This window comes from Struthio camelus, chromosome 4 (assembly GCF_040807025.1).
Source record: "Struthio camelus isolate bStrCam1 chromosome 4, bStrCam1.hap1, whole genome shotgun sequence".
NCBI lineage: Eukaryota > Metazoa > Chordata > Aves > Struthioniformes > Struthionidae > Struthio > Struthio camelus.
In genome coordinates this window covers 3,126,665-3,139,824 of record NC_090945.1, presented here as the reverse complement: position 1 = coordinate 3,139,824, position 13,160 = coordinate 3,126,665, and the positions used below count along the sequence as shown (strand labels likewise).

The 13,160-nt window shown below is 42.9% G+C and overlaps 1 protein-coding gene across 1 annotated transcript in view; it reads right to left on the bottom strand.

Moving 5' to 3' along the window:
- Nucleotides 1–13,160, bottom strand: part of TNKS (tankyrase) — a 143,995-nt gene that overhangs the window by 102,625 nt on the left and 28,210 nt on the right. The window contains exon 3 of the mRNA XM_068941094.1: nt 4,749–4,844. Within this exon, the coding sequence (XP_068797195.1) occupies nt 4,749–4,844 (96 nt within the window). The remainder of the gene's footprint in view (nt 1–4,748; nt 4,845–13,160) is intronic.

Here is a 13,160-nt window from a genome sequence, read left to right as displayed (position 1 = left end):
AAAAACAAAGGGAGGAGACCTACCCAGCGGCTCAATAAACAACAATCACTAGAAGATATATTCAAAGCACAAACAAGCGCTGGAAAAAGGCTTCATATGCCAACAGCTGAGCTAAAGTAAGGTGAAAGTTTCTCAGAGGGTCAGAGTATTTCTCTGTAGGCTTTCTTTCACTTTTCTCTGAAGCAGCAGGCCTGGGCCGCTGTCAGGAAGGACAATAAGCCAGATAAACTGATGACCTGATCCAGTCTAGCAGCACCTACCTAACCCTTATCATTACACGTTTCTCCTTTTCTATCGCTGTATATGACACTGATTTTTTTTTTTCCAAGACACAAGCTCTGTGTTGCCAAGATAACCAGGGTAACACTGTATAAGAATTAGACTGATAAAAGGAAAGGGGAAGAAGGTTGGTGGGTGAACACACACTGATGAACCCAAAAGCAAGTGCTAGTGGCTATCCAAAACGTTTTCAGAATCATAATAGTACCTAAAAGGAGATAGCATGGACCCAAAGTAAAGAGCTGGGAGTTTAAAACAATCAAAGTATAAAGCTGACAGTTAAGGAAAAAAAAGAAAAAAGTCGATTTTAAAATGGATGAGTTGTGCCCAGCATCCATTTTCTGTTCTCTAAAGTTCAGTAAACTTCTCATAGTGAAATAGCAGGTTTCTTCCCCTCTCTTCCAGCCAAATTATGCAAAGATGGCAGTTCACCTAAAAATAAATAAAATAAAAAGCCTTATGCAAACATATTTCAATAAAGGGACTGTGCTCCCTGCTTGCTTAAATTGAAAAATTGACATGACAAAGAGATGAATGCATGAATGCTCATTAACGCGTCTGGTAACCTTAGCCCAGATGTACTTTTACTCATCGAGCTGTGCTTCACATCCAAAAAACGTAAGTGAGAAATGCTCAATAAGATCTAAGTGCTTTCTTTGTAAAAGACTTATTTCCACAGCAGGTAGGAAGATCAGAGTCTCGTCTAACTTTGAAAATTGATTCTATTTGCAAACAAGAAATTATTTTCTACCTGAGAAATCTTTCTTTAATCAGCAGTTGCTAAAAACTTTTTTTGTTTTGATCTGTTTTAAGGTATTAACTCCTGGCTTGCAAACCCAGCTCTGCAAACCAGTGAGGTGGAGCAGTTAAGAGTATGTTAGCTAATCAAAGTACCTGCAGCTTCTGCTAACAGCTTTGGAAACTGCTCAAACAAAGAAAGACCATTTACGGGCAGAAGTCCATTCCAGATAACAGATTAACACAGGGAAGGTGGTAACACAGCATCACGGCGCGAAAATTCAAAATAAATCATTCCCATAAGTCATTAACAATACTGTTGGCATTTTAGATACTGTATAAGGAAGATATAAAGGGATATTAATGTTTAAGGAGGCAATAAGCAGGATAACAGAATAATGAAGACTAATATGATTTGTACTGCAACAGCTCCCAAAGGCCCTGTTCTGGATGGGAGTCCCACAGTGCTGCATACTGCAACAAAGTATTACCGAGTCCCCATTTCATACAGGCTATAAGGCAATTAAGGTAAGAAAAATTAACTAGGATATTAATCCCATGGTTTGTAACAGATCTGTTCCTTAGACGTGATACATTTCCAGAGTCACTGCTGCCACTTGAGCCTAGGAAAAAAGGTGGTTACAATCGGATTAGGGAACAGTTAGGTATGCGAAGAAAGGAGTAACAATAAATATTCCCCATCGCAATCATTAAATGCTTGGCTCACACAAAAAGGTGATGTGGTTATCCTGCAGAATGGAATAAAAAGATTATTTTTCTCTTTAAGTAGTCCAACACAGTTCCCTCACTTTTAAAAGCTGGAACTGGGTGTTAGATTTCCATAAATTTCACTTCAGTTTACAAAGAAATTTTCAAAGTCCACTTCCATCAAGATATTGGCCTTTCATTTGCATGATGTACCCTTTACAAAAAAAATACATTTTAAGGGAATGTTGTAAGAAAATAGCTGGAAGTCAACCCAGAAACCACTGCATTTTATATATATAATCTCCTTGCTGTAATCCAGGAGAAAAAGATACTATACGCTCTTTGAGACTTGGAGACAGAAAAGGACAAATCTGTGTGGATTCAGCATTTGCTGTCACATCCCCTGGGATTTCTCGAAATGCATGTTACACAGAGGAAAGTTCCCTTACAAAATACACACAGAATTCTTCATTTATCAAATTGAAAAGATCTAATGAGTTACCAACATTTTTCTTCTGTTCACTTTTTCTGCCTTGCAGCTCAAAGAGGCTATTACCACAGTTCACTCACAAAACAATTAACAGCCCTGCACATAAATACTTGATCAAAATAAGTGATCTTGTAAGAGGAACCTTGCTCTCTAGCAATCAATACAGCAGCAATGTGGAAAAGTCTACTATGGTCACAGGAACTGATAGAAAAAGGCTTCCAAAATAACATCCTAAGAACAGGCCTGACATATATGCTGTTTAAAGACACAAATACAACAACTACAGATTGTGCTGTCAAAAGCACTCAGCTTCGCTCTAAATACGAGCGCTACTAAAATCCCACCATTTAACACTAAATACTGCAAATTAAAGTTAATATAGCCTACTCATCTTTAATCCAGTAATACCTTTAAAGTCTTGATGCACCTAATTGCAAAGCACCACTGTAGCTAAAGATTATCCCCAGCCAGATAGAGCCTAATAAATCCCTTAAACCCCCTTCTTTTGGAGAGGAGAAAGGCCCCGAAGGTAACAACATTTTGAAAACCCCTGGGAAAGCAGCAGCCTAACAGAGATACCAAAAAGCAAGGCAGCATCCAGAAGCAAGCTCTTAATACGTTTGCGTTGAAATGGCATCCAGCTAGTTCTTTTTCAGCATCTTAGCTCACCACAGAGCAACTAAAGCCTGAATCAGACCCTGTTTATGTGGCTTGGAGCTCAGGTGCACACATACAGAGAGCCCAGCGTAGCCAAGAGCCACCTTGAGGACAAAGCCGATAAAACTGCAAGATTTGCTTGCTAGGAATAAAATTTAAAAAAATTAATAATAAAAAAAGAGAGACACACACACACACCAAAAGAGCTAGTTTTTGTGTGTGCATAAATAACAAAGGAGCAGCAGGAGTGGCTTCGTACATATACACTCTCGTGCACAAGCTAGTAACATCCATCGGTTTGGGCAACTTATAACCGCAGGTGCTCATGCACGAGTCCAGGGGCACACAGCGCGTGCTAAGCTCGATAAGTCGGTCTCAGAGGGCTCTTCTAACCCATCCCCACTTGCATGCAGTGACACGCTGCCCTCTCCTTTGCCTAAGGCACAAGGTGCTGATCCAATGCCCAGAGAAGTCAATAGAAAGATACCTGCCGACTTAATGGAAGAGACACGCACACAGCCCTTCCTGTTACCGTGTCCTCAAGTTGATCTTGGAGCATAATCTGAAGAGCTCCTTGAAGCCAGGAACCCCATAAACTGTGCATTTACCACGTTCCCACAGCTAAATGTTAAATATATACTAATACTGTTTAGGTACCTTGTCTCCCTGGGGCTCTTTCCATCCTGTACAACTGTACCTATTAACAGCCAAAAAATCCGATTAACCTGCTTAGCACAACTAACATTAGGGTTAACACGGTAGGAATGTGTTCAAATTTGACACTGAGTAATTAAACTAGATCATATGTATTTAAAGTGCATTGTTCCAAAGGCACTCTCACATCACTGCAGAGCTGTAGATAATTATGTATAGCAGTCAGTGCACTGGAAAGAGAAGATGGGGAAACGTTTCTGACAAAGCGAAGGGAGCTGGTATGCTCTGAACATAACCTGAAGAAAGAATACGGGTGTTGCGTAGCTCATAACCTATACATTAACCTGTCAAATAAAAAGGGGGAGAGAATAGGGGAAATAAAGGCAAAAAGAGATAGCCATTTCTTAAAATGAAACTCAGCTGCTGAAACCCTTTCCATATCTAACTGTATACATTTTTAATGCTTAGAACAAAGTAAGATTGGATTATTTCCTAGATATCAAAATCAGCACAATGGGCTATGTATTTCTCAATAAGATTTGACAGGCTACTAAATTATACTTCCAATTTTCATTGGTATGCTACAACAGTTAATTTACAAATATATTTTTAGGCACAGCTGCCTAAAAACAAAGTTATATCTGTAGAACAGTTCCATGAAAAACATTATTTGGGAGCTAACAATCCCTAAAAAGGAAAAAAATGGTGGGTGATAAAGAGTTCTACCTAAAATGACTAATGGGGAGGAGGAAGGAAAGGGCAGCATGTGAATCCGCAGCAAAATATAATGTAACTATTGATCTCAGCAATCAGTAGCAGGTTGTCTTTCAGATCACAGCTACTTTTATAGTTATACAAACGTCCTTGCTTGCACAACAGTGAAGGTCTTAAAACAACTGACCCAATTTTCTCTTCTTTTTTCAGGGGTTGGGGCTCCAATTCAATCTACACATAGGATAGCAATTAAAAAAAACAACAAAAAACGCAGTGAATAATGAATGATGCTATTCCAATGCTGTAATTTTGTTATAAGCAGAATAATCTTATCTACAGCAGCATAGCAGATTACTGACAGTTGCATCAACATGAAATCCGGTAATAACAGTTTTAAAAGGCTCTTATATGACAGAGAATCTAAAAAGGCAGAAGGCTTTTAAGGTGCTGGACTTCGGCACACAAAATGAGCTACAGGGAACGCCGTCGAGAGATGTATGCATCTTACCTGTGAGTACAGCTTTTGCTGAAGGGTCTGCCAGATCCAGCGCAGATTTCCCATCGGTGTTCCGAATGTTTGGATCGGCTCCGTGCTGCAGCAGCACTGTGCAGGGAAAGCAGAAACAGTATCTCACCTCGGGGATACACAGATTATTTACTGTTAAGTGTCTCCTCGGCATGATGTAGGCATAAACACACATTGCACAATTTTATTTTTTCCCCTGTTTTTCCTCTCTTCCCCCCCCCCCCCTTTTTTTTTTTTTTTAAAAGCACTGCAGCAAAGGATCTTCTCCGGAGTGAGGCTAAGTTGGCAAGTTAAGATATAGTAAGATCACATGACTTTGCATGATAAACATGAACCCTGATTCTCTTGCAATACTGGGTTTTGGGTCCCTCCTGACAGCTAGCTGGGAAGCTGTGCATCCACTGACTCACACCGGGAAATCTGCTAACTGTGAAACCTGCTCGGGTCTTTACTACCACTACTGCTGCTTGTTGCCACTCCTGTTCCTTTTAGTGCTGAGTATCCAAAGCCTTCCCTGCCTCGGAATAGCAGTAACACTCCAGCCTCTTAGTGGCTCACCACTTGCACACAAAATTTTGACCACAGCATGCTGGCTTGCCTTCGAGAAGTGTAACAAATAGGGTAAGATGCGTATCTTGGCACCCCTGCAGTCTGTTACGTTCAGAGGCTATTATTCTTCCCAGTATTTTTTTTACATCTCAACAGTTTTAATAGGGAGAAAAAAAGCTAAGTTACATAAAAACATTCAACAGAGTGCAATACGCGACCATATGGCTAGGAAGGCATTGCTACAGTGAACCACAACGCACAAAAGCTCTTCAAAAAACCCAGAAGTGTCTATTTCACCTATAAACCCTTTTACGCAGAAGCAACATAGCAATGATGGAATTCAGACCAAGGCATTTTCTACTAAATGCAATAACAAAGTCCACAGCAAAATTAAAGCTCCGTCAGAAAGGGCCCAAATTCTCTCCTTCGCCCAACGTTGTGCAAAATAAGTACAACATATCGGCAATTCAGAGTGACGGCTTCATTCCTACTTGGAACAAGGGAGGATGACAGTACAGCGTACAGAGAAGAGACTCACTGCCAGCGAGACAACAAATAAAAAGCAGTAGACATTTATGGCAGTTCATGCAACAATGCCTCTAGATATGCAGCTGGACTAATGGATTCAAGAGGAACAAATACTGGCAAATATTTCTTGCAACTAAGGGTGCAAAAATGCTTCATGAATAGGATTCTCCAGGAAAAATTAAATCAATCCAGAACACAAGTAATTAGTAGTAATTATATTTAATCAGTGAGAGGTTTTTCAGAAATAAACCTTTTTTCTTTAATTAAAATCTTAACTGGTAGCATTATTTTTATTCCAATCCCTTTTCTTATATAACTTCGACTTTACTTGCTTATAACATTGACAAATCTCAGAAATTCTAGCTAAAGCGTCCTATGCTGCATGCTTGCCTTAAGCTGCATTTTTGCAAAAGTCTGGCATATTAATGAAGTAAATTGACTTATGTTGTGTTCTATCAAGAAGCTACAACTCATTCTTCCATGTTTTTGAAAGAAGTTTCAAGTAGGTGGATTGAGCTTTTCCCTGCCGTGCTTTTTTGCTATTCCAAGTGGAAGACAGCAAAATTGAAAAAAAAATTCAGCTAGCATCTGCTCATAAAGGTTTATTAAGATCTGGCACCTATGTTTTCTGAAGATGACATCTGTGCCACGCACGCTATCACCCCCTTAGAGATCTTTCTCATGGGCAAGCCTGCCTCTGAGCCAGCCGCACAAGCCAGTCAAGCACACTCTGGCAGAGGGAGGTAAGCAGGACTTTTCTCCAGAATTTAAGCACAGTAGGCAGTACAGAAAGCTAAGTATGGAGAGAGAGAGAGAATGTCCTGCTTCTGTTCTCCTGGACTCTGCTTTCAAGTGAAGGTAGGTATTCCTGACGATAGGAAAGCCATTTGTCCCAAGAGACATCGGGGCAAGAACTGGATCCCAAAAGAAGGGACCAGCAACTAAACATCTATCAAGAGAAAAAGAGCAGCATAAAACAGTGAAACACCACAGACTTGGATGAGAAGGAGTCACGTGGCAGAGAGCCTGGGACAAAGTAGTAGGAGAGAGAAGAACTGAACAAGACGACATGCAACAGAGGAAGACACAAGAGCTCAAATGAAAAGTCCAGGAAGAAAGTCCAGGCTTTTCAGAAGGGAATGCCTGGAATTTGGACAAAGTTTGAAGGCTTAGACTAGCACAAGAAAAAAAGCTGAGGCAGGTTAGAATACGAGAATGGTCACTTTGATAAGCGAGAGGTAACAAACACGGAGATGTCAGGGAGATCTGCAATTGCTGGAGCCCAGTGCTGAACCTGAAGCCCAGATTTTCAGTCTCACTCCTTCAGACCTAGGCAATCCAAGAGCGCTTTCCTGCTACCTCTGCTTGAGCCCAGAGAAGATGACAACCCACTATTACTTTCAGCTCCTCTCTGGCTCAAAAGGCAAAGGTTTATGCAGTGTATCAAAAGAGTTTCATCTCACTAACGAACTGTGAGGGTTTTGGTATGACTCACAAACTACACTTTTTGTCTCAGGTTTTTTGTTTGTTTCGTTTGTTTTTGCTTTTTTTTTAAACCTAGGCAAATACACAAAAAAAAAAAAAGAACTAAAGATGCTTCAACCAGAGTCCCACAAAACTTCTGAATTAGTGGCTACCTGTGGAACATGAACTTGAAGGGGCCACAGTAGGTTCAGGAAAGGAATCTGGCAGAACTCAACTGCTGCAACCATGAGACTCGCCCTTCTCATTCCTGCAGTTGCTCATCCCACTCGCTAGAGCCCTTCCAACTGTTCCGAGAGCCAGGAACACGGTCCTGCAAACAGCCCCCTCCTTATTCAGTCCTACACACAGACCTACCCCGTGCAACGAATGAAGTAGGGTCTTGGGAAGGGAAACTAGATGATAGAGATAGAGACTGTATAAGAATGCAGATGAATAGAGGTGGGCAAATTCAGGACACAAAAGCAACCTTATTTCTTGCACTTCCTACACTAACTATTTGACTTTATCCTTTTAATACTTTCTTAGTATCAAATCTCACTAGGAGAGATCCAAGTAAGCAATGCTGTCATCAACATGAACATTAACAAAAGAAATCCAGCATTTGATGCTGGTGTCTATCTGTGTAACACAGCTGTACCTCTGTACCTGGCAAACCACAGGTAGCTTCTAATTGAACGTTCTCCTGCTTCTTCAAAACCTTTAACGCTACAGCCCAACGTAAAGTCTCTTCTAACCACAGGATATTTGAGATCTAGACACAGTGCCTTCCTAAATTTCCTTTCTAATGCTCCAGGACGTGTAAAAACGTCAAGGTAGATCTCCTGTTTGAGTAAAATATTCCCTTTATAATGAAATACAACAGAAAAGTCATTCTAGCTAACTATAGCTATTTCAGATTTCAAATGCCACACGCTGATTTTCAAGGAATGCTTCCGAGTAGCCTGAAAAGGAGACATTGCAATAGTTTCTAGCAAGATCCTCACAAATCGTTAACGGTCCAGCGCAAGGATGTGTGCACACAAATTTGCTCCTGGAACCTTGTTAATTAGCATATTTTGATATGCTGATTTTTTTTCTTCTGGACAGCAGAGGCTTCGGGGTGTATCTTCTTCTGCACTGCAGGTAGCACCCTTAATAACCTGACAGCAATATCAATACCTTGCTCTCCTTGCCTTTCCTACTGACCACATTGCACAAAGTGTAAAGAAGCTCTTTTAATTGAATCTTCACATCCTACAAGGATATCAAAGTCTTACAAGCTCACCTGTAGAACAAACAGACTGTACAACAGCTTGATACATAATTATATTTTTACCCTCTTACTGCTAACACAATATATGTCTCTGATCTTTACATACCATCTGAAATGCTTGACTTAATCACATCAATATCATATTAAATCAGTACTAGAGATAAGCAAGGCCAGAGTCTTCCCACCAAAAGTACTGCAGGGCATGAACTTACAACCACTAAACGTTTCAGATTACTGCCAACTTGCTACAGCAGAATGAATCCTGATATTAAACACTTGGCCTACAGCCTCCTGGCAAAGTTATTTCGAATTACGAAGCTAAAGAACATTAATTCAGCTGTCAAATTATAAACCCCCTAAGAACAAGCTTTTTTACTTTTAGGTATTCTCAACCTTCACATTTTCACCAGAAAGGTAGGGCAAAAACTTCCATGGTAACTATATGGCAAGAAAGGTGCAAGTAAGTCTTCTGAGAAGAAAACTAACAGGAGTTTGTCTACACACAAACCATCACCTAAGTAGTCAGTCCTTTGTCCTTCATACTGCCTCAGAAGTGCACTGAAAGAAAACATTTTCAATTGGAAGCAACCACACAAACAGGGTTTTCTACCAAAAATGTAACAGAACAGGAATAAAAATTGATTTAGTTATTCCAGTGATAGGCACGCTCAAAGATCAGAAGAACATTTTTGTTAGCGATTGTCCAGGCCTGGCATCCACAAGCTTCCTGAGCATACTTACAGGAATGCTGGTGCAGTTCATATTTGATTTTACATCAGTTGCACAGAAGTACAGAAAGAGATGCACACCCAAAACCATCTGCTGAAAGGAAACACAATAGGTAAACTTTCCAGATGTCCTGGTGCTTAAGGACACCAACTGCTTTTAATGATATTGCCCGAGTCCTCAGAGCTCTGCCAAACCACCTGGGCTTACCTTGGCCTTGCTCACATTCTGTTTTCTCTCTCCCCATCAGTTTTCTCCACTGCTCTGTCCCGCTGCCTTGCATTCACAGTCTCTTCCAGCTACCCTAGCTCTAGCATATGTCCTTACCTCCTCCTTTTCGACTTTACCTACTGGAGATGACCTCCAAAGGTGCCTTCCAAACTGAATTACCGTAACTCTATCTACTTACTCCTAAACTACTAATGTATGGAGAAAAAAGATTTAAAAAGTCCTCCCTTTAAGTCACAACATATGCACTACACTCCATCTCCTCTCTTAAAAAGTGCACCTCCAAAGTTGAGCAGTTTCTCATTAAACGTGGGTCCCAGGAGCACACGGATCTTGGTACTAGTCCCATGTAGGACATGTTCCCAACTTATACCTGACAGAACATTAAATCAGCTTATGTATTTCCACACCTAGACAATTCATTGAAACGCAAACTATTAATTTTTTTCAGACAAGGCTGAATGCACCTTTTTCCCCATCTACTTCTACACGTAAATCGAACCATGGAGGTTTTGAAGCTTTTCTCATGTTACATGAAGAACAGTTTCAGAATCACAGAACGGCCAAGTTGGAAGGGACCTCTGGAGATCATCTAGTCCAACCCCCCTGCTCAAGCAGGGTCACCTAGGGCCTACATTACCCAAGGTTTTGAATAACTCCAGTGAAAGAGACTCCACAACCTCTCTGGGCAATCTGTTCCAGTACTCAGTCACCCTCACAGCAATGAAGTGTTTCCTCAGGTTTAGGTGGAACTTCCTGTGGTTCAGTTTCTGCCCGTTGCCTCTTGTCCTGTTGCTGGGCACCACGGAGAAGAGGCTGGCCCCATCTTCTTCACATCCTCCCTTCAGATACTTGTACACGTTGATGAGATCCCCTCTCAATCTTCTCTTCTCCAGGCTGAACAGGCCAGGCTCTCTCAGCCTTTCTTCAGAGGAGAGATGCTCCAGTCCCCTCATCTTTGTAACCCTCTGCTGGACTCTCTCCAGGAGGGCCATGTCTCTTGTACTGGGGAGCCCAGAACTGCACACAGCACTCCAGGTGAGGCCTCCCCAGGGCTGAGGAGAGGGGCAGGATCACCTCCCTCGACCTGCTGGCAGCACTCTGCCGAATGCACCCCAGGAGACCATTGGCCTTCTTGGCCACAAGGGCATGTTGCTGTCTCATGTTTAACTTGCTGTCCACCAGCACTCCCAGGTCCTTCTCTGCAGAGCTGCTTTCCAGCAGGTCAACCCCCAGCCTGTACTGATGCAGGGGGTTATTCCTGCCTAGGTGCACGACCCTGCACTTGCCTTTGTTGACCTTAAGGAGGTTCCTCTCTGCCCAGCTCTCCAGCCTGTCCAGGTCCCTCTGAATGACAGCACAGCCTTTTGGCATGGCAGCCACTCCTCCCAGTTTAGTCTCATCTGCAAACTTGCTGAGGGTGCACTCTGTCCCTTCCTCCAGGTCATTGATGAATACATTGAACAAGACTGGACCCAGGACTGACCCCTGGGGGACACCACTAGCTACAGGCCTCCAACTTGACTCTGCGCCATTCACCACAACCCTCTGAGCTCGGCCTTCCAGCCAGTTCTCAATCCACCTCACTGTCCACTCATCTAGTCCACACTTCCTGAGCTTGCCTAGGAGGATGTGATGGGAGACAGTGTCCAAAGCCTTGCTGAAGACCCGGTAGACAACATCCACTGCTCTCCCCTCGGATGGAATGACTGGCTGGGGAGATGAGAAGGCTAGCAGATTGGTCAAGCATGATTTCCCTTTGGTGAGTCCATGCTGACTACTCCCAATCACCTTCTTGTCCTCCACATGCTTAGAGAGGACTTCCCGGAGGAGCTGTCCCATCACCTTTCCAGGGATGGAGGTGAGGCTGACAGGCCTGCACTTTCCTGCCTCCTCCTCCTTCTTGCCCTTGTGGAAGGCTGCAGTGACACCGGCTTTCTTCCAGGCCTCAGGCACCTCTCCTGATCTCCAGGACCTTGCCAAGATGATGGAGAGTGGCCTAGCGATAACATCCGCCAGCTCCCGCAGCACTCGTGGGCGCAGCCCATCAGGGCCCATGGATTTGTGGATGTCAAGTTTGAACAAATGATCTCTCACCTGATCCTCCTCAACCAAGGGAGAGTCTTCCTTTCTCCAGCCTTCCTCTCTTGTCCCCAGGGTCTGCGAGCCCTGAGGATTGGCCTTAGCAGTAAAGACTGAAGCAAAGAAGGCATTCAGCAACTTGACCTTCTCTGCATCCTTTGTCACCAGGGCACCCACCTCATTCAGCAGCGGGCCCGTATTTTCCCTTAACTAGAAATTATGTTTCTGTGACTTAGATGTAATAAAATCATTTGGAAAAATTACCAGATATGTAAGCCTCCTCTGCAAAATCACTCAAGATAACACAAGAGTTGTAGTATCCTATTCTCAGCCTCTTAAATTTGAATACGACAGATACAGCTAATCAACAGTACAGAGGGATATTTTAATTAACTTCCACGTCTGTGAATTATCCTAGCCTTGTCTGCATGATACAAAGGACTATGTTTACCAACCATGGAAAGTACAAAGTGAGAACATGAGAGAGAATATCCCCTGAGAGGTTGCATGCAGCTTTAAAGGTGCAAGTATTATTACTCGACTTTGGCACACTGGGGATGTGGTCATCTCGAGGGTTCACAAGTCTACCAGGGTCCATTTGATCCAGCTAGTCCCACAACTCTCAGAAACACCACTTCCAGCCCTCAGCTAAGAGGAGCGAGGAAAAAGGAGATGAACTGGCTCTATGCTCTTGACCCCATCTCTACAGCAAAGGCCACGCAAAGCTGAATGCGAGAGAGGTTTACGGAGCAAAGAGGCTAAGCACAATAAAAGATTTAGGTAGGGGCCAGGATAGGGTAAAGAGAATTGGGCATATCTCAGAGCACTGCAGGTAGTTTATTGGTAGGAGGAGAGGAAAACTGGCTGTCAGTCTGGGGACAGGAGGATAGGAATGCATGTGGTAGAAGAGAGACTGACAAACACAGAAGACCATGCAGAAGCAGCAAAAACGCAAAAGGACAAAGCACTGGAGATAAAGACGGTGAAATACAAAGGCAGGCTAGGCAATTAACTCCTCAAGCGACTGCAGGGACAAATACAGTAGAAGTCTCCATATCTACTGGTAGGAGAAATAAGAAGGAAGCTGCAGCAGGCTGGATCTCCAGCCAGAGAGGAGTTCACAGACAGTTAACTGCAGAAGACTCCAAAGATCTGCATTACAGCAGCTGTTTTGCAGGGTTTTATTGCTCAGACTGGGGTGAACTCTTTCAGGCTGAGAGCTGCTTTCTCTGGGAGAAAGTCTGAGGACCCCACCAAGCTGAGAAATTTTGTCCCGCTAATTGCGACGCCCTTTTGACAAAGGGGTTTTGCAGAACCGCAACTGTCTGTTCCCCCAGACAATGGTCATCTTCCCAACTAATCTGCTCGTTGGTTTTGTTCACTGGTGGGGACAGACACAGCAAGAGACAAACTGCAGGCTGCAATAGCATGAAGTAGTAGATGAGCAGAAGCTTACAAAAGTACCACTAGGCCCTGCTACACTGAAACAAAAAAAAAACACCACGCAGAGGGAACAGAGTTCTGCAACAGCATAGAGAGCAATG